This window comes from Notamacropus eugenii, chromosome 4 (assembly GCF_028372415.1).
Source record: "Notamacropus eugenii isolate mMacEug1 chromosome 4, mMacEug1.pri_v2, whole genome shotgun sequence".
Taxonomy (NCBI): Eukaryota; Metazoa; Chordata; class Mammalia; order Diprotodontia; family Macropodidae; genus Notamacropus; species Notamacropus eugenii.
In genome coordinates, this window is record NC_092875.1 from 151867881 (window position 1) to 151888497 (window position 20617).

The window sequence follows — 20617 nt, forward strand, 5'->3', positions numbered from 1 at the left end:
GAAAAAAACCTTTAAGGTTCTAATGATCTTCTTCATTGTTAGAAACTTCACTGCCAGAGGTACAAAGAATATAAGAGGCAAAAGGATGAATTCCAAGATGAACATTGTGCTCTTTTTCCTGCACTAAGAGAATCTTCCCTATCTTCCTTCCAGAGAAGGACCAAAATACTCAGAGACTTAAAGGTCCCTAAAAGTCAGTGATACTGTTTGTGAGATTCTTTGAAATGTTCTTCCTAAATGTCTAGAGAATTCTTTTAGCATCAGAATCAGGTCTGTCAAGTCCTATTTTGGGGATTTCTCTTCCCTCTGGATTTCCTCAAGCCTTTGTAGTCAGGGATGCTTCAAAGCTAAGAGAAGGTGCTCATTCCTGCACCCTTACTGACAGTGGTCTTTGGACCCCAACAAAGTCTCATGTTCCCATTAATCTTGTAGGAGCTGTGTGCCATATGTCCAGCAGATCTTTGTTTTCCTTCATATTCTAAAAGAATTGTTTCAGATTCTCTCAGACAATCCTTCTGTGATACACGAGGGCATATAAATCACTGGAGGGAGAAGGGAGCTGCTCCTCTGATGAAAGGAAGCAGCCCTTGTGGAGAAGGGAGTCTGTTTTTGAGGGGCTTTCCTTTGGCCCTTGATCTAGGGAGACACGTGAAATTCAAAGACAGCCCAGAAAAGCAGAATCAAAATGCCATAAAATCTCAGTACAGTGATAGAGACCATCTTTTCAACTTTTGTCACTCAAAGTGCAATGGCCTTTAGTTCTGAAGACAGAACAGGGGAATATCATCTTCATTGAATATAGATATGAGAAGTAGAAACTGGAGTACACACCACTCCAACAATCCCACCAAATATTCCATTGAATTTAATTAAATAAGATTCAGAAGGAATATAAAGTATTATTCTTGGGTTAAAAAAAAAATCAACTTCACAAAATGCGTATGTCTAGATAGCAGTTTTCCTGAAAATAGTTAAGATATTTTTGTGGACTGAAAATTCATGAGTCCATAGTGTGATATGACAGCTTGAAAAACAAATGCAAACCTAGGTTGTCTTAATAGAGGCACAGTCCCCAGGATAAGGAAGGGACCCTGCCACTGTACTCTGCCACACCTGGAATGTTGGGTTTGGTTCTGGCTGCCACATTTTAGGAAGGGCTTGAGAATGAAAACTTTCAAGGGGATATGACGGCTATCTTTAAGTATGTGAAGGGCTCTCACATGCAAGAAGGTTCAGAATGGCTCTTTTTGGACAGGCATGGAGCCAGAGCACTTTCTGCTGCTATTACCTGTGTGACCTTGGGTAGGTCATTTATCTTTTTGATTCCCTGTCTATATAACGGGGCACTTGGACTAGATGCTCTGATTTCACGAGTTGCTTCTAGCTCCAAGCCAAGGGTTCCATCTACAAGGAGCGACAGGCGAAAACAGCGGAGAGGTCAATTTGAGTCTGGTGCCAGGAAAAACTTCCTAATGATGTTGTCTAAGAGCGGAAAGCTGCCTGGGGGGTTAGTGAGTCTTCTTTACCAGAAATCTTCAAGGAATGACTAGAGGTTCTCTTGCTGGGGATGATACAGATGGGATTCTTCTAAGTATGTGTTGGATAAGATCAGTAGTAGCTAATGTGGGGCATGGGAAGAAAATACTGGGACTTCGATTTCTATTCATTTTTATCTAAAGGATGAGAGAAATGAATTTTATTAATATTTAATATATGGGTTACATATTAATACCTACAATCTTTTGGCCTTCACTCAAGTGTCATGTTCTATCTAGGAGATTAACCTAAGGGAAAAGTGGGTGATAGGGCTGACAGTAGTGCTTTTACTCATTTGCTCATATGGAGGGTGATATATGCCCAGGTATGCCCAGGTAAAGGGATGCATGGAATGTATAATCTAGTTTTGATTAAAATAACCCTCAAAAAAATGGGTAAGTGGCTTAAAAAGACTCCTGCAGAGAAACTATAGATTGAAGATAATATTGGTAACATGAACACAAACAAGAAAATGTTGCTCTTACCCCCCTAATTCTGGTTCTCCATCTGCCACATTAGGAGGTAAGAACAATGGTGACCTAACTGGATCTAACTAGAACTTAGCCAAAAGAAATGATCAAGAAGATTATTTGAAATATGGATTTATATCCACTATCATTAACAATGAACCTCGGCCTAGGTGCATGTTGTATCTTGAAATATTAGCTAAAGAATGATGTTATCATAATTATCAAGACATTTAAAAACTAGACTTTTGTTGCTTAAAGTGATGTGTGCCAACTACAAAAATTCTCATAGCTGTATATTGTAAAACTTGGAAACACTTTCCAAAACTAATTAAGAATATTCAAAGAGTTTCAATGGGTTTTAAGTTATTAAAAAAAAACAAACAGTTAAATAGTTTGTAACCTGTTTACCTCAAGAAAGTTGGAAATCTGTTAGCTACATTTCAATCAAAGTCTCTGCAAAATTAGTGGCTAATATTTTAAAATGAATAATGTGATTTAGAAAGTGCAGCCAAAGATGCACTTTTTACATTTGGACCTAGTTATCCTTGTGAAGTATCTTTTTTAGAAATGACAGTCATGAAAACCAAGGACTGAAATGAATTAAATTTAGAACTAGACCTTTCAACTGTTATATTGCAAAGTGTTAAAGATTTAAAAAGTAATAAAGTATATATAACCATATTCTCACTGAAAATATTACTATTAATAATTTAGTGGGAACAAAAATATTTTATATCATTAATACATGAAATGAAAACTATTTAAAAGTATTGTTTTATTTCATTTTATCTTGTCCTTTTAGATTTATTTTTGTACACTTTATAGCATATAGAATATTTTAGTATAGTGGTACACACATGTAATTTATAAATGAATAAATATAAATGTTTTGGGGATGCATACAAGTTTTTTTTTAACTAATAAATGTAGCATATCAAAAAATTTTGTAGACTCTTGCATGATAAACACTCTACCTCTGATGGATATGTCTTCTAATGGAGATTTTGGAACTCCAGTTCTAACTCTAATATTCTATGATTCCAGGACACACAGACATCTCCACATAACTTTATCTTTGAGTCCCTGGTCATTAATGTGCCTTCTATGTGCAAATACTTTGTAATGTCATCCCTTCAGTATGTCTTACAATGAGCTTCCATAAATGGGGCCCAAAACGACTTGCCTTTACCAATTCCTGTCCCTAGGCAATAGTACAGCAAAGTCTGAAAGCATATTTTTTTGATATAGGAATTACAGTTTCATGAATTACAGACAGACACACATATACAATTCTCATATAAGGACAAGGAGATTCTTCTCAGACAAACATATTGAAATATATAAATGAAGACAATGACAGGCAATCCTTTGGCACATCAGAATTAGACTTGGCACACTAACCTGTGTTCCCTGGTTGTTAATGTCAATGAAATCACTCCATTCAGTTGTTACATCATCCAATGGCACAACTTTCAGCAGAAGGCTAGGAAGTAACTCTTTGGTCCTACAATCAGGGTAGCTAGAGATTTGATGATACAGCTCATGATGAATTGAACACTCAGCTGGAATTTTTCTACAATAGACTTGAAACTTTGGAGTATCTGAAATGTTCAAAAACACTTCCATTATATTTTTAAAACAGACTGAGTGAGTAGCCTTATAACTGAAAGATACAGCCACGTTAGACTTCAAGTATCATGTAGCTTGGGACCCTTCTGATAATCCTTCACAGGACCCCCTGGTAACTATTTATTGACTGAATCAATGTAACTTAGTCTATAGTAAATAGAAAGAAATACCTTTTATATTTTCCCTCATAAGCATTGTGACTGGACATTTGTTGTGAAGAAGGATTCGAGGACTAGGATCTTCTGTGAGGGTTAAGTAAGTGACTCCAAGATACTGCTGATGAGTCAGTGCTATAGCCCTGAAACAAAAAATAATAACTAATTTTGAATATATGGGGTTTTTGGTATTATGCCAAGGTATGGCATAATAAGTAATGAACAAGAATCAGGTATACCTGGATTCAAATGCAGCCTCAGACACATGCTGGTTTATGGGCAAATTATTTTAAGTTCTCAGTGACTCTGGCATCTCTAAAAGATTGTGAAGTAGAACAACAAAGTTTGACCCTGCATATGTAGGGGGAGTTTTGTGCAGGACAGTTCCCAACCTAGATGGAATTACAGCTATTGCCATCCCATCCTACCGTATACCCCATCACCACTACCACAAAAAAAAAAAGCCCATATATAGACCCATTTATTTATTTAATTAACAAAGTCATTTTTCTGGAAAATAAGACTGATAGTATTGATGGATGATTTTTTTTAATCCAAGAAAAGGGAGAAGCAGTATATTTTTTCCTCATATCTTCTCTATATTCTCCCCAAAGCACTACATTTTGTGACCTGAATTCATTTTTAATGAAATATTGTGTATTAGAGCTGTTGATATCTTATTTTCCTAGTAGTCTGCAGTTTCTATGAAGGTAGGAACTATGTCTTACCTAAACTTGCACAGTATAGGTGCAGAATGAATATTTGTTGTTGTTGTATGGTAATAATGGGAATTTAGGATTAGGACTTTTCTTTAGAGAACAACACAATAGCTATGACATAATGATGATGATGATGACAAATGCCCTGTATTTAATTTAACTTCAATAAACTTTCATCAGTTTCTACTATGATACCACTAAGTGTTGAGGCTATGAATACAAAAATGAGGCAGATTCAGCACTCTATGAGCTCCCAGTGGTGGGGAGACATCATGAATGCAGATGCAAATAATGCAGGTTGGGAGCCAAGAAAGATCTGAGAAGGCACGTGAGGAGTGTCTGAGAGTGACCAGGGAAAGCTTTACAGAGGAAGTGACACCTTAGCTCGACCTGGAAGGAAAAGAAAGGTCCAGCAAGAGACAGAATGGAGAAAGTGCATTCCAGGCTTGAGGGAGAATGCAAGTAGTTGATTCTGACTGTAAACCCCTAGGTTTCTCCTGCTGCTAGTGCCTTCTCTCCAAGACTACCTTCCATTTACAATGCATAGATGTCACGTTAGTCTCCCCCATTAGAACGTGAGCTCCCAGACGCAGGATCTGCTTTTACTTTTCTTTGCCGAGTACTCCAGCACGCTGCAAGAGCTTGGGAACAATGAGGGCTTGCCTCAGGCACACTGGTGGAGTGCTTTACAATTTACAAAGTACTTATCACTTCCGTTGAAGTGTGCAGTTTGGGGAAAGAATTCTGAATTGGAAGTCAGAAGATCTAGATTCAGTTCCTGGTTCCATTACTTAAATAACCCGTGGATTGGGCAAATGATTTCACCTCTGTAGGTCTCAGTTTCCTCATCTATAAAAACTGAGGAGTTTGTACTTGATGATTTGAAAAGTTTCTTTTTCTAGATCTTATTATCTCTATATATGATTTTGTGATTTTTACATTAACCCTTCAGACAACCCTGCTAGGTAGGCAAGCATTATTATGCCCACTTACAGGCGAAGAAACAAGCTCATAGATACTAAGAGATTTGCCTAAAATTACAGTTAGTCAATGGCTAACACTCACATTTAGGGCTTCTTACTCCAATATTTTTTCTATTACTGCAAGTTGCCCTTCTGAGAGCTTATTTACACCTTTTTGGACTGGCAACCCTTCCAACACAACTTTCTCCTTGCCTTACTCTCTCAAACACTCTAATTGGTCATTTCCTCTTAGAACTTCTATTTTAAGGAAGTGCCCCAGGGCCAGTCATTTGTACTCCTTAATTCCTTTCCAGTTCCCATATCAATTCTCTGGATTCTTTTCTCTACTATCCTCCTTTTGTTTTTCCCCATAGTTGTTCAATTCTTTCAGATGTGTCCAACTCTCTGTGGACACAACTCATTTGGAGCTTTCTTGGCGAAGATACTGGAGTGTTTTGCCATTTCCTTCTCCAGCTCATTTTACAGATAAGGAAAGTGAGGTAAACAAGAATAAGTGACTTGTCCAGGGTCACACAGCCAGTAAGTGTTTAAGGCTGGATTTGAACTCAGAAAGATGAGCCTTTCTGATTCCAGGTCAGGCACTCTATCCACTACTCACGTAGCTGCATTGGAATATAAGTTCTTTGAGGGGGAATGACTGCTTTTATGCTGCTACATGTATCCCCAGCATTTAGCACAGTGTCTGGCACTCAGTGGGTGCTTAATAAATGCTTATTCTGCCCTGCCCCTGTCTTTCTCCACAGCGATTTTCACATCAATGAAGAAGAAAGTTACTTTTGCTATTTGTGTCAAATAATTGCTGAATGACTAGGCCACCCACTAATGTGTAGGGAAAAGTCAACAAATTTATATTTATAAATTCTGAAAGTATTTTAAGGGTCTCCGCACCACAGCCCCACCGCATCCTCTATTAAAAAAAAAAAACAAAACAAAACGAAAAACACACATGATCTGAATTACTTGAATTGACTGTTTATAACTATCAAACCAGATAATTACAAAATCTTCACTTTAATTTATACTGTGTAAATTAAGTTGAAAGTTCCCTAGAAAATACTTATCTCTTTAGTCCAAGGGAGTTAATGAACAAACATAAACTCTTTCTATTCTTCCTAAAGATTCCTGCCTTGAAATCTTGCTGAGGATTGGCTGAAGGGACTGGGAATGTTTATGGATGAGAGAAGACTCAGGTTGGTCCTGGTTACTTTCAAGTCTCTGAAGGGCTTGAAGGTAGGAGAAGGGCTAGACTCTTAGTCTCCCTTGCCCTAGGAGGGACTAGAAGTAATGAGTAGAAATTATCAAGAGGCAGTTTGATTTCAGGCTTGATTCCTGAATCAGAGGTAACCAGAAGGGAGGCAGTACTCTTCAGACTGAAATGGCTTCCCCCTCCTTGAAGCTTTTCACATGAAAGCTGGATGCCCACTTGGTAGGAACATTGTACAGAAATTCTTGTTCAGGTGTTGGTTGGACTGAATATTCTCTGAGTTCTCTTCCAACTTTGCGATTCTGTGATAGAATGCCAAGGTAAACTGCCAGTTTAGCATTTGGGGAAAACACATTACTGATACTACCAAATGGTGTTGAATCAATCTGGACTGTAGTAGGAGGGCTAATTCACTTTCAGAGTACAGTACTTGGATCAAGCCCAATGTTATTTCCCTGGCCTAATTTCAAATGGGCTAGAAAAGCCAAGTTCAGAGAATTTCCCCTCCTTTGGCCAAGGAAGCTGGGGCCAGGACCAGGAAAGGGCTCTTAGAATCCAAGAAAAAGCTAACTACATATCTTACTTGGGAAGTTGCATTGCAGGACTGTACTGACAGGTTGCAAACCCTATTTAAATTTTAAAATCACATTTTCTTTTAAATTATTTCATCATTTTTAATTTCATGTTTTAGAATGTTCAAGTTCACATTATTTTCGAAGATGCTTCACCAAAGTATCCATCAGTATCTCTAATACTTGGGGATTTGGGGAGTGACCACTTCTCCACAGTGCTGAAGATTAGAAATGCTTGTGAGAGGGTGCATGCAGGATGTGAACGATTTCACTGAATGTGCTGGGAGGGGGAATAAGGAGCTGGGGAACATGATTTTGGCTAACATGGATAAAATAGTCTGGACTATTGTCTTTTTAAAAAACTATCACACAACATCTGTATACATCAAAAAGTTGAGAAGGCTAAAATCCCAAATAAAGTCAAACCTATAAATTCAGAATTATAAGAATAAGGTGCTTCTCTCATAAGGTCACAATATGCTTTCTTTTGTAGTTGTTACATATACTGTACATAAGTTATCCCTGACAGCTGCAGAAAGGATTCAGTACATTTAAAAACAACCACAACATAGAAAAGTCCAGCAAGAACGAACCATCCCATGTCCCTAGTTTGATCCTATGATTATTTACATAAATGGTCACCAGTAATTACAGTAACTTGCATGCAGTGAAAACCGCAGAGTGGTATCTTTTGCACATGGCAGTTAGTATGTTATTGTGTCTCTTTAATGGCTTCTCAAGAAATCTTCAGTTTGGAGAAAAAAGATGAATTCAAGGAAATGTTTCCCAATTGTTCTTTCTTATCATTCTGACCTGAGCCCTCAATGTCTTGTGGAAACTAAGCAGTTCTACTTCTTTGTGTGCTGGCATTAAATGGCAGGAGGACTGGCATTGTTGCTATAGCCAGCCCAGTCTGACAATAACAAACTTGCTCAATTTGTATGTGATCATAACATTTGACCAGTTACAAAAGTGTCTAAGACTTCAAACAATAGTCATACTCAAAAAAAAAAACCCCACTAAAAAAACCCACCCTAAATTGAAACTTAACACATGGTAAGCACGTGTAACTCTTAGCTTCTCTATTTTTCTGGCTTCTATCTTGATGAACTGCTGCACTGACAAGCAAAGAAAAGAACGAGGTCATTCACTGTGATTTAAAATACCTGGTAGAGAATCCATTTTCACTGTAGTTCCCAATGGGTACTGCCACACTCTGTCTGGGGAACTCTGGTCTAACCACAGCTGGCAGGCTCCAGCACTGTGCACCATCAGTACCCACAGCAGGACAAAAACTCAGCAAAATTTGTTTCTGCAGAAGGGACATTTCCAGTGTTGATGGACCAATGTCAGGCATCAAGTCCCAGCAAGGAAGGGAACTGGATTCCATAGTAAGCTGATGTCTCCCTGGGCTAATGCTAAAAGTTGCACTATCTGGAACATGCAAACACTGCAATGAAAGAAGATGGTACAAAGGAGGATTACTCAATAACCAAAGGTTCCCAAACTTATTTGGCCTACTGTCCCTTTAAAAAAAAAATAACTCAAAGGCCCCCTGGAAATCTACTTTCTTTAACCCTTTAACAGTTTTTTTGAAATCTGCATCATTTCAAAAAAATGCCACCTCCCTGGATCCTTCCAGCACCTCCCAGGGGGCACTGTCACCCACTTTGGGAACTGATGCTAGAGGACCACGGTTTTGTTTAAAAAAATTTTTTTCCCCTAAATATAACTACTTTGGAGAGCATGGAAATAGCACAGGACTTGAAGTCAGAAAGATCTGGGTTTGGGTTCTGGTTCTGCCCCTTGCTAGGTTTTCTTTTAACCTCTCAGTTTTCTGATCTGCAAAATGGAAATAAAAGCAGTCCTACTACTTACCTCAGGATCATGGTGAGAAAAGTACTTTGGATATAAAGCATGGTAGGTTTGAAAAAGTGATGGACTCAGAGCTAAGGGAGGGAGTGCTAGATCCAAATCATACCTCAGTGCTTAGTAGCAATGTGACCATGAGTGAACAACTTAATTTCTAAAAGTCTCAGTTTCCTCATCTGTAAAATCTTAAATATTGAGGTACCATGTTAATAGTGGTTCATATCATCATTATCCAGTTTAGCTATTTTGATGATGATGTTAAAATATGGTGGATATATGGCAACAAAGCCTTACGGAGTGGATGGTAGGATCCTTTTGCCTTTTAGTGGAGGGCAACAGGCATGCCAACATCATCTGTACTTAGTAGGAGGGGAGTGGAAGGGGCACATATGAGATGAAGTTAGAGTCATCCTCCCATGCAAAGTTTCACACCTAATTTTTGAGAATTTTCAGGGACTTCAATGGTCTTATTGTCCAGCCCAGTTATGAAAGGAATCCCTACTGCAGCATATCATATTAACATAACATACCAATTGACAAGGAATTGGTTGACTCCTGCTTGAAGACCTTTGAAGAGGGGGACCTTGCTACCTCTCACAGTGTCCCATTCTGCTCTGGGACAGCTCTGATTGGAAGGGAATTTCTTCTAACATGTATGAAGAGACCTGGGATGGTCCCCCTTCTTAGAATCATTACCCCTGTCCAGGTGCTCCAATGACTGGCATTCTACCATCACATAATCATTCTTGGAGTTAAGGTTGATACAGGTGAGAAAAGTGCTTTTTTAAAGGACAAGCATATAATATGTCAATTATGTCCTTGTGTGAATACACTTGGTAGATTACTTGGGGGTACTTACATCAGAGATGTCAATATCTCAGCCCTTGGGTGCATCCACTAAAGCCCAGGCCAGAAACTAAAACAAAATATAACTGGAAAATGTGTAATGAAAAAGATGAAAAATGTAATTGTTGTTGAGTTGTTCCAGTTGTGTCCAACTCTCTGTGACCCCATTTAGGGTTTTCTTGGCAAAGATACTGGAATGGTTTGCCATTTCCTTCTCCAGCTCATTTTACAGATGAGGAAACTGAGGCAAGCAGGGTTAAGTAACTTGCCCAGGGTCACACAGTTAGTTAAATGTCTGAAGCCAGATTTGAACTCAAGTTCTCCTGACTCCAGAGCTAGTGCTTTATCCACCATATCACCTACCCGCCTGCCCCTTCAAAATATAATATAATGTTAATTTGTGGTTTTCTAATCCAATGTAAGTCAGGCAGGCACCAATTTCTATTTGAGTTTGACACTCCTAGTCTACCAGAGGGAAAAATGAGTAGGTAAAAATGCTAAAATGTTTGAGGCATAGTATACATTTAATAACTGTTTGTTGACAGACAAAAAACCAAACTCCCCCATCCCCCCCTTCACAATTCTGCCTTGAGGGACTTTTATCTTAATCTTTAGATGGAAATCCTCAGGGTCCACGGCAACTTGACAGATCAGGGAGATGAATCATGGGAGAATCAAAAAGAGTGGGAAGCCTTGGGTTTCAATTTGGGTTCTGTCATTTACTGGTTGTATATTAATTTCCTGGTCTGCAAAATGGGTTTAATGATACTTGCTGGACACACTTCCCATTACTGTTATGAAAGATAATACGTGATAAGCAGGACTATAAATTTTCCTGAGGGCCTTATTTATCTTTTCATCTGCCCAACATCACACATTACCCACATCAGGCACTGAATAAATGTTTGCTGAATAAATTAATCTTCTGAATGTACTTGCAATTTAGTACTCAAATTCTGTGAGCTGAGATCTGAACATTTAACTTCCCCAAAGTCTGGGGGAAAAAAAAGGGATTTTCATAAAAGAAAATGTGCTCTACAATAGTTTCAATAACATATAGCTTAGTTGTATCTTGCTTGTAAGTCTTATTCAAATCCTACCTTAATATCACCAAATTTAATCACTCCTATTAATCGTAAAAGTGGTTGCCGCAAAGCCCTCTGAGCATTCCTGGACTCTGCCTTCTGTATGTTTATTTCCTGCACATACTGTTCTGTCACCAAGACTCTAATATAAATGAGTTGATGCATTTTCATGGCTAACCTTTTCAACTGCACACAGTTTCAATGCTTCCAGACTCATGGCTTTTGTTCAGGTACTGGAGTTCTTTCCAAACTGCTACCTCAAACATTTCAGCCTGTGAGGCAGATGTACTTCTCCATGAGAACCTTGAGCAGACTCTCAGAACTGCTTCCACAGCTATTATGGATTACAGCAAGCATATTAAAGGACCATTCTGCAGCCTCCGAACAGATGTACATCAGACAGAGCTAAGCCTGCATTGTGTCAGAATCTGTTGCTTTGAGAGGATTCTGATGGGAGCTAATTACCTTAGAAGCACTGGCCATGACTTCTGTCAGTGTTTGTAATTAAAGAAAAAGCAATGGATTTATCTTCACCTATTTTTAATTTGAGGGGATTTTCCTTCTAGTTTTTTTAGAGATGAATTGAGTCCTACATCTGAATATTAATTTTTTCCAATGGCAGAAGCTAACCTTAAAACCATTCCTGGAATCCCTTACCTCCTCCTCTCCATAACAGGGACTTGGAACAGTTAACTGTGGCTTACAAAATATTTGGTACGGAGTGTCATTGGTGATTATGGTCTCATCTTCAATCTGTAGAATTTGTATACCTTGCCGAACCATTGAAGAAATACAGAACTGGCACAGCTGTGAGAGAAATGAAAGAAAAAGAGTGGCTTTTAGACCATGATATAGTCAGTAAAACAATCCTTTTCCTGAGCACAGATTCTGATCGATCACAATGGAACATGATTATTGCACACACTCCTGTCAGCCTTTGAGTTCAGGTGGGTTTATAGACCTTGGTCCCATTCAGTGACTTAGACAGATTTGTCTTTAGGTTATCATAGGAACTACCTTGCATAAGAGCTCATTTCTTAAGGACTTATGAATAGGTGAATGTGAGGAGATTTTCTAAACCCAGGGAACAAAAATTCTTCAATTGACTGTCAATCCAGGGTGATTCTACATCAACAAGAATCCATGCATTTCCAAGATAAGAAAACTTTCATCACATGTGCCTTCTGTTACCTGCTATCTCTGTTAAAATCCAAAGAAACTGACCCAGATAACTTGAGAGTCTTAAGTCAAGTTTTAGGGAAAAAAAAAACAGCAGCACCCCAAAACTTATTTCCCCACAGCTTTATGAATCCTGCTGCCCTTAAAAGAATTTCTTGGGAGAATTTCTAAGGGTTCTAAATGAACCCTGAGATTAGCTGCATCAAAGCAATATTAAATGTCAGCCTTTTAAAGCATCACAATGACATCTGTCTTTTCCATTCCACTTAATTTCAAAAATGTCTACTCATTTATCAGTTGGCAGGGATTGTGACTAGCAAGGAGTATAAGCATTATTGTAAGGTTAGACTAGGACACATCTGTAAAAAAAGACTGCCTTATTTTTCCACTAATTCTATATCTTCTTTTTAACGTACTTTTAAAAAGGGTGGAGCTTCTGGAGGTGGGGTGTGTATGAAAGGAAATTCCTGTTTTTCCACATGGCTTTTAGAGGTCTTCACCATGTGGCTTCAGCCCACCTTAGAAGGCTCATTGCATGTCTCTCCTCTTCCCAGCCAAACTGTCTGTGAGTATGTTCCAGACATTCCCTCTCCCTGCCTGCGATGCACTCCTTCACCTCTAACTTACGGAAGCCCTCGCTTCCGTAAAACCTCACCCCAAATGGCTGAAGCATTAACTAAGTGAGGGGCTATGATATGTGTAATCAGTCGAAGCAGCTTGAGAAGGGTGCATAAGTTTATATTTTATCCCAAGGACAACGGAACACTGGTGAAGCTTCTTCTATTAGGTCGTGACACATTTTGACGTATGTTTGAAGAATATCAATTTGGCAGCTGTGAGGAAGATGAACTGGAGATGGCAGAGACTGGATGCAGAGAGACATGATGGGGGCCAGGACCAGAGATATATAAATAGAGAGTAAGGACGGATGACAACAACAATAGGCACTTGATTGAGTACAGCACTTTGGGGTGTGAATCATTGCTGGTAATTTGCTGCCAATTTAGAATAATCAGATTTTTTCCATTTGACTGGGATACCTTTGTTAAAAAGTTGGGCATCAGACTGACTGTCAAGCCAAAATTCCCTACTAAATATTGTTTCTAGGGAAAATTAAATTACGCTGCTTTTCTTAGGAACAGAGTCTACACTCAGTTCAAAGACTGCCTATGGTTCTTTCTTAATCGTTGTAAGGAGAACAATTCTACTTCCTACCCTAAAGAGAAGATGCCAAACACAGTATGTTGAGATTTTTGGAATATGTCTTCCCTCCCCTCCCCCATTTTTTTCTCATTCTCTAAATCAAGTGACTGCTGAGCATTTTGAAACATTGAACAGCTCCTGGACAAAATATGTTATCTAGCTTTTATTATTTATTGGTCAGGAAAGAAACTACAAACCAGAGGTCTATGAATCTAAGAATCTAGTGTTTCCTTGCTCTAAACTGATGCCTTAAGGCAAATTAGAGCAAAGAATATTAAATCATATACAGATATGAGTATATATTGATATAGGTATGTATATATGTGCATACATAGATGTATAAGCATGTATGTATGTGTGCGTGTTTGTATGTGCATGTGCATGTGTCTGGGTGCATGTGTGTGTGTGTGTGTGTGTGTGTGTAGTCACACATTTTCCCTGTAGTCAGAGACTCTGATCCTACCTTCTGATGTCCTGGGAAAGCGCCGAGTCTTATTTCAGCACCCACAAACCCTTCTTCATCCAATACCACAACTTCTCCGTTGCCACTATCTTTCCATCTGGGAGATGTCAGGTCGTGGACCAATTTAATTGCCACTGATTTATGCACAGTGTTTGTATTTGCCCAGTATATTCCAATTTGAAAGGCTTCCTGGAAAATTAATGATTCAATTAGAAAGAATTTTTTTTCTTCTACCTTGACAGATAATAATGCATAGGAATTGCTTAGATTTCATGTTTGTCTCTCAATGCAGCAGTCCCTGCCTGTATTTGTCAGCAGTCCCCTCCCTATTCCCTCATTTGCCAGTTCTTTGCCTCTCCTTATCACGAAATCATTTTGTACTTATCTTATATTTACTTCTCCTACACCCTTGAAGGCAAAGACTGCTTCACCACCTCGTGGCGGGAAGAAAGGAAGAGCTTAATAAATGCTTGGATAGCTGATTAACTGAGTTGTACTTTTCTGGAAATTCAGACTTATATTTTTGTGATTAAAGCTGTTTATGAGTCACAGTGGTATTCAGTTATGAAGAAAACAACTCTGTTAACTCCAAAAGGTTTAAAAACTTGGAGTCTAATCTCCTTTTACCCAAGAACATTTTCTATTTACATATGCTACATAGGCCCACTTTTAAAAGCTCACAGAAAGGTAAGAATGCAATTCCCTAAAAATGTTTCTGTACCACAGGGTTAGATGGTGGCTCTGAAGGACTTCCTGACCCATGAATCACAAGATCTGAGCATTCTCTACACTCCACTGTTCTGCACAGCTAGAAACATTATCATGTCTTTGAATCACTAACAGGCCACTAACATAATACCTCCTAAATCACTTAGAGCAAGTAAATCAACTTTTTCTGGCCTCAGTTTCCTCATCTGTAAAATGAAGGGGTTGGAATGATAATAGCTAACATTTATATAATGCTGTAAAGTTTGGAAAACACTTTACATAATTATCCCACGAGATCCTCAGAACAACCCTGTGAGGTAAGTACTATTATTACATCCATTTTACAGGCGAGGAAACTAAGGGTGAATGAGGCTAGAGACTTGTCCAGGGTCACACAGTGTCTGAAGCAAGATTCAAAATAAGACTTTTCTGACTCCAAACTCTGAACCCTATCCCCTATGTCATCTAGATGCCACATTACATGATCTCTAAGGTCCCTGGAAGCTCTACATTTATAAGCCTATCTATCAAAGAATTCTTTGTAACCATCATTAGCAAAATATAAAATCACATAGCAGGTATAAGACTACATAGTAGACTTAGCAAGGAAGATTTTGGCAGATTTTATCTACAATGCTCAACTCCAATTCTTCTATGAGACCCCTCAAGAAGTCTGTTAGCACTAGGTATGATGGTTTGTGCCTTTAATTTCAGCTACAGCGAGACAGAAGGTAGTTCCCTTGAGCTTGGTAGCTGCAAGCCACAATGGGCTACGCTGATTGAGTGTCTGCATTATGTCTGACAACAACATGGTGAGCCTTGGGGAATGGGGAGGAGGCCACCTGGATGCTTAAGAAAGAACCTAGTTTGAAGTTGTGTAGGTCAAAGTTCCCATGCCAACCAGTAGTCAGATTGGACCATGAGAAACCCACATAATTCTGGCCCAAGCAAAGATAGTCTTAAGGAAGAAAAACGTCTACTAGCAGTATGTGTGTTGGAGATGGCAGCAGGGAAGGAGGGAATAGGAGAGACAGTGGTAGTTAACCGCTGTTAGGCTTTTTGATAGTACATGACAAACATTCTAGGTAGACCTGTTGCTTATGCTCACCAACTATTGTATACACTGTAGAAATGACAATTAGATTTTGAAATTAGTACAAGTTATAGTTTAAATCAGCTAAGTGCCAAATGTAGAAGAGAAAGTTTACTGATATGAGCATTGTCATCTTTGAGTATCAAAATATATTTCATATTCAATAGTTATATATTAGAAGACTGTTACTTCCTAAAAATAACCTCTATGGGCAAGAATGTGAGCAACATAGCAGAATAAATGCTGGCTGTTGTTTTAGCTTGAAGAGTAGGCACCTGAAAATTGGGAGGGATGATGATTTTGCCAGCTGGAACCTGCAGAATGATCTTTTCTCCTTCAAAAAGCCACAGGTCCCACTTAGACTGATTGATCAGCAAGGCCCAGGGCAGAAGTTCGACCAGCAGTGTCTTCACATACGGCTTCCAGACAGACAGTTTTACCCGCATTGGGCTGTCCCACTGATTCAGCTGCTCATTACTGTTCCAAATGCCACATCCAAGAGATAAAAGGGAACACGTTCAGTATTACTAAAACAGGCTTAATGATTTTAGGCACAGAACATTTTTGGTTAATACCTCTTCACACCAAATACTCTTACCCTAAACTTGCCAACAGAAAGAAACAATAACTGTTGCATATTATGAGCTTTGTCTTTTGCAGATAATCTAGGCTTTCAGTTAAGCATCCAAAAACTTATTCATAAGAAGATGAAATCTCAAAATTTGATGAACAAATGAAAAAGACTTGCATTTACCTTTACTATAACCAACTTTGTAAATAAATAAAATGTCAACCCTCTCCTAAGTGGTGATGTGCTATTTGTGATGAGAGAGGGCTGGAGAACATTACCTGTCAGCATCCTTTTTATTATAGGGCCACACAGGCAGGGGAGAGTTCTCCGGGCCATAGAACTCTGCGAGAATCTGATTCACTGGGCCTTCGGGGTGAGTCTTAGTAGCTATCTGTTTGATGAGTGCTGTTGAGATAGGGACAGCACAGTCTGAAGGATCCTCCTCTTCCCTGTGAAATGGAGAGAGAAAGTAAGAATAACGATAGGACTCAAAAATTTGATAGTTAAAATATTATGATTACAAATTTACTTAGGAATAAAAATAATAATGATGATAACTTCATAGAAAGAATAGGGGTTACAGAGTAACTGAACTCTTAATTCTCAAACCCCAAGGGTAGGAAGTGCAAGAATTACTGTCCCCATTTTACGAATAAGGAAACTGAGGAACGAGGTGAAATGTCTTGCTTAGGCTCATAGTTAGGAAGTAGCAAAGTGGGACTTGAATGCAGATCTTCTGACACCAAGCTCAGTGCTATTTCTCATCTGCTCGGCCAATTCTTGTTCAGCCTGGGAAGAAGTCAGCTTCTGATCATTCTGGGACTGATTATGTTGGACGTACATTATCTGGTCGCTTGGGTTATTTCCCTCCTCCTCTGCCCCATTCTCTGTTCGTCTACTAGAGAATTTTGGTTTAGTCGTGAATTTCACTTAATTCAAACTACCTGTCTGCTCTGTTTCTATGAGAAAATGATTTGTTTGGCTGGATTTTCATCTGAAAGATGGAAGAGTAATCAGGGGGAAACTGGCCAGAAACTTTTAAGATAGTATTCCCATGAAAACAAGACATTTTAACAGTGAGTTTTACATAATTCTTTTCCTTTTTGGATAGAAAAGGTCAATTTTCTACTGAGTTCATTTAGGAAGATACAGACACATTTCCAGTACCTTGCTTGAAATGTTAGGTGATGCACAAGATCAGGTTCTATGTTTTGCAGTGATTTTTCTTGCCCCTGTCCTGGAATGATTTGTGTTTCACTCAATCCCAGACTCCTTTTCTCCAAATGTATGATAATGGGGTCTGGAAGATGACTCCTCATGATAAAAAGAGGGCTGAACACAATCTATAAAAATGAAAGGACAGAACAACTTTCATATTTGCTTTGTTGCAGTATTCCAGCTGCTTGATGCTGAAACAAACTTGCAATAAATCTCAGCTCTGGGTCACTCTGCCCTTAATTTATTTCAGAAAATGAAAGGTCAGAGTCATATACAGTTTTGAGGATGGAGAAAGCACTCACCATTCGTTGCTCCACTTGAGAATTGGGTTCTAAAGTCAGAACTGTACACCAAACATAGATAATAGAACTGTTTGAAGATGGCACCTGTATATACAAAGACAGAAAGGTCCCAGTAAGGACAACTTTTCTAACCACGAAGCTAAACATTTTATCAGTTAAAAACGAAGCCATGGAGATAATATGTAAGCTAGATGGAATTTAAAAGCTCACAACACAAACAAACAGAAAAAACCAGTTTAAAGTCACAGAAAAACCAAACATTTCTTGTATCAGATATAAAAGTGAATCCATCGACCCAGGCAGAACCTGGCAAGTTTCTTCATTTCTTGGGATACATAGTCCATCCATTTTCAAACAGATGAAGAGAGGGAGGTCTAGGAGGATAGAGTGACATAACGATAAATGAGTGATGAAACAGAGGGAAGGAGACATGGCAATGCTAGCCTGGAGAATACCTTAAGGGAGGCTGGTGACTAGCACTTTCCCTTTACCTCTACTACTTTCATGACAGAAGATATAAAGAAAGATGAATGACTTACTTTCCCTGACAGGATTCTCAATAAAGCAAATACGCTAAATAGCAAGGGATTCTACAAGAAGGTGATAGCCTAACACAACCCTCTATTGCCAACGCCATTGCTCTCTTACCTGAATAACAATGCTGTAATCAATGGGTTTGTCTTCTAAGCACACATCCTGTGACCAGGCTTCATCTCCTTCAGCCTTCACACACAGCTCTGTTAGTTCATGATTTTCTAGAACGTAGGATGGTAGTTTATGTTTGCCTTTGAGGATGTCCAAATGCTCCCTGACCACAGCCTGTCCCTCAGGCCCCAGCACATGCTGGGCCACTTTGAGTTCAATATTCTGGTCTAAGTAGCTGCTGATGATCTGTCTCCCACAGATGATAATCTATAAGGCACAAAACCAAGAACCATCAATTACAAAAGATGGTGTACAGAGGCTGGTTATTTATACAGACAAGGTTCTCTAACGAAAAACCTCATTAATTCAGGTTTCATTAGTGAGAAGTTGTGAGAATTTGGACAGGGTTAACATCTTCATTTTACGCAGACTCATTCATTGAGCTGACTATAGTCTAACCCTCTGCACCTTTGCCTCTGTATTAAGCAGAATTACTAAATAAATCAGTAGGATAAATATGATAACAAAGGTCACATTTAATCTATAAAAAACAAACTGTTTCCAAGCATTTCAGAAGCAGCCATTTATAAATAACCACATAATATTTCTCATTACAATTTTACCAATGACAAAGGAGTCCAAAGAAATTTTTGATTTGCATAATAGAAGTCACCACATATTTTGGAAAGAAATAAAAACTTTTTCTTTAAAAAGCAATCTATAACCTGATCTATCTGCTAATTCAAACTTTTTCTTAATTCCTTTCTCCAATTAATCTGAATAGTTGAGGCTTCGTATTACTATTTTTATAATAAATATGAATGTTCCTAAAAAAAAAAAACCTATGCAAATTGCATAGCATTTTAAACCCATTCACTATTAATACTTTGAAAAGAGCCCTAGATCTAGAATCAGAAACCTGGATTCCAGTTCTGGCTTTGCTACTTCTTTCCTGTATGACCTTTTCTCTCTGACTCAGTCATTTCTCTCTGACTCAGTTTCTTCATCCATAAACTGAGAAAGATGGAATAGATCACCAGGTTCTTATCAGTTCTAACTTTAAAATATGATATAATATTATAAAGAAAAGTTATATTAAATACTTAGTAAAGCAAATGATCTCCAATATTCTAATTTTGTTTGGGAAGCTTGTATTTCCATACACACACATATTATATTATATCATATAGTATATGTATGTATATATAATGATGGACACACTTGTATAATCTGATTAAATGCCATTCTTTTATCCCTTCTCCTCTTCAGTTTTAAAGCTGTCTTTGGCACAGTTTCCAATACAAACCTAAGGGTGAGCAGCAAGGCTGAGTGGTGAACAATACTTTCACAGTAATAGGCAGAGGCGCCAGCTGCACTGTGGAGGGCTAGATTAGGGGGTAAATTCTTCTTCTGTGTAGGCTAAACATTCTAGTGCTGCATAGATTTTTAAGAATGGTACATAAAAGTAATGGCTAAAATAAATTTCAGAAAGTTCAGAGACATACCTAGGTCCCGGCAGCTCATACATTGTACTATTGCTTCAGAAACATTGAGTCCCATGTTAAGAACAGAATTTTGCTGTCTCTCTCAGCAACCATGGAATATCTGTAACCATCTGGGACTCACTTTATTTAAAGACAAAAATCCCCATTTGTAGGGTTTTATAACTTCATTTTCAACTAAAAAAGTTTGTCAGACTGGCTTTCAAATTTGATTAAAAGAAAACCTTTAAAACTGGCCATGAAGACTTGGCAACTTAGAAGAAGAAAATCCAAAATGGTTGCCTCCAAGATGGAGGTGGTATTTCATGGCTCCTACAACGCAGGATTCAGTGGAAGGCAAGAGTCTGCTTTTCTTTAAAGTGACAATATTCACCAAGCTTTCATTTCACAAATTGTGGGTAGAATTTCAGAATTATTTCATCAGTTGAAGACAGATACTTAAGTTGTTGTTTTCTTAAATATAGAGTTTCTACTTAATATATATTTCTAGGTTTTGTCCTAATCCCCTCCCTTCCCCCCGCCCTCACCACAATCTCATAGAGATGTGTATTGCAGATTTGTACATATGATTTTACTTAACAGGTTTTGTAAATCTTTTAAGATCAGAGCCAAGAAGATATTGAAGAACAGCTCCCGAACCTCATACGCAATGGAAGATTCTA

The 20617-nt window shown here is 38.4% G+C and overlaps 1 protein-coding gene across 11 annotated transcripts in view; it reads right to left on the reverse strand.

Annotated features, from left to right (window-relative positions):
- VPS13B (vacuolar protein sorting 13 homolog B) overlaps positions 1 to 20617 on the reverse strand; it is a 1048068-nt gene that overhangs the window by 45229 nt on the left and 982222 nt on the right. For all 11 annotated transcript variants that reach the window (XM_072606881.1, XM_072606871.1, XM_072606867.1 and 8 more), the window contains 10 exons: positions 18457 to 18720; positions 17809 to 17892; positions 17456 to 17631; positions 16567 to 16737; positions 15993 to 16194; positions 13917 to 14105; positions 11729 to 11878; positions 8435 to 8718; positions 3806 to 3933; positions 3408 to 3607 (listed from right to left, as the gene is read on the reverse strand). In XM_072606881.1, coding sequence (XP_072462982.1) covers positions 3408 to 3607; positions 3806 to 3933; positions 8435 to 8718; positions 11729 to 11878; positions 13917 to 14105; positions 15993 to 16194; positions 16567 to 16737; positions 17456 to 17631; positions 17809 to 17892; positions 18457 to 18720 — 1848 coding nt within the window. The remainder of the gene's footprint in view (positions 1 to 3407; positions 3608 to 3805; positions 3934 to 8434; positions 8719 to 11728; positions 11879 to 13916; positions 14106 to 15992; positions 16195 to 16566; positions 16738 to 17455; positions 17632 to 17808; positions 17893 to 18456; positions 18721 to 20617) is intronic.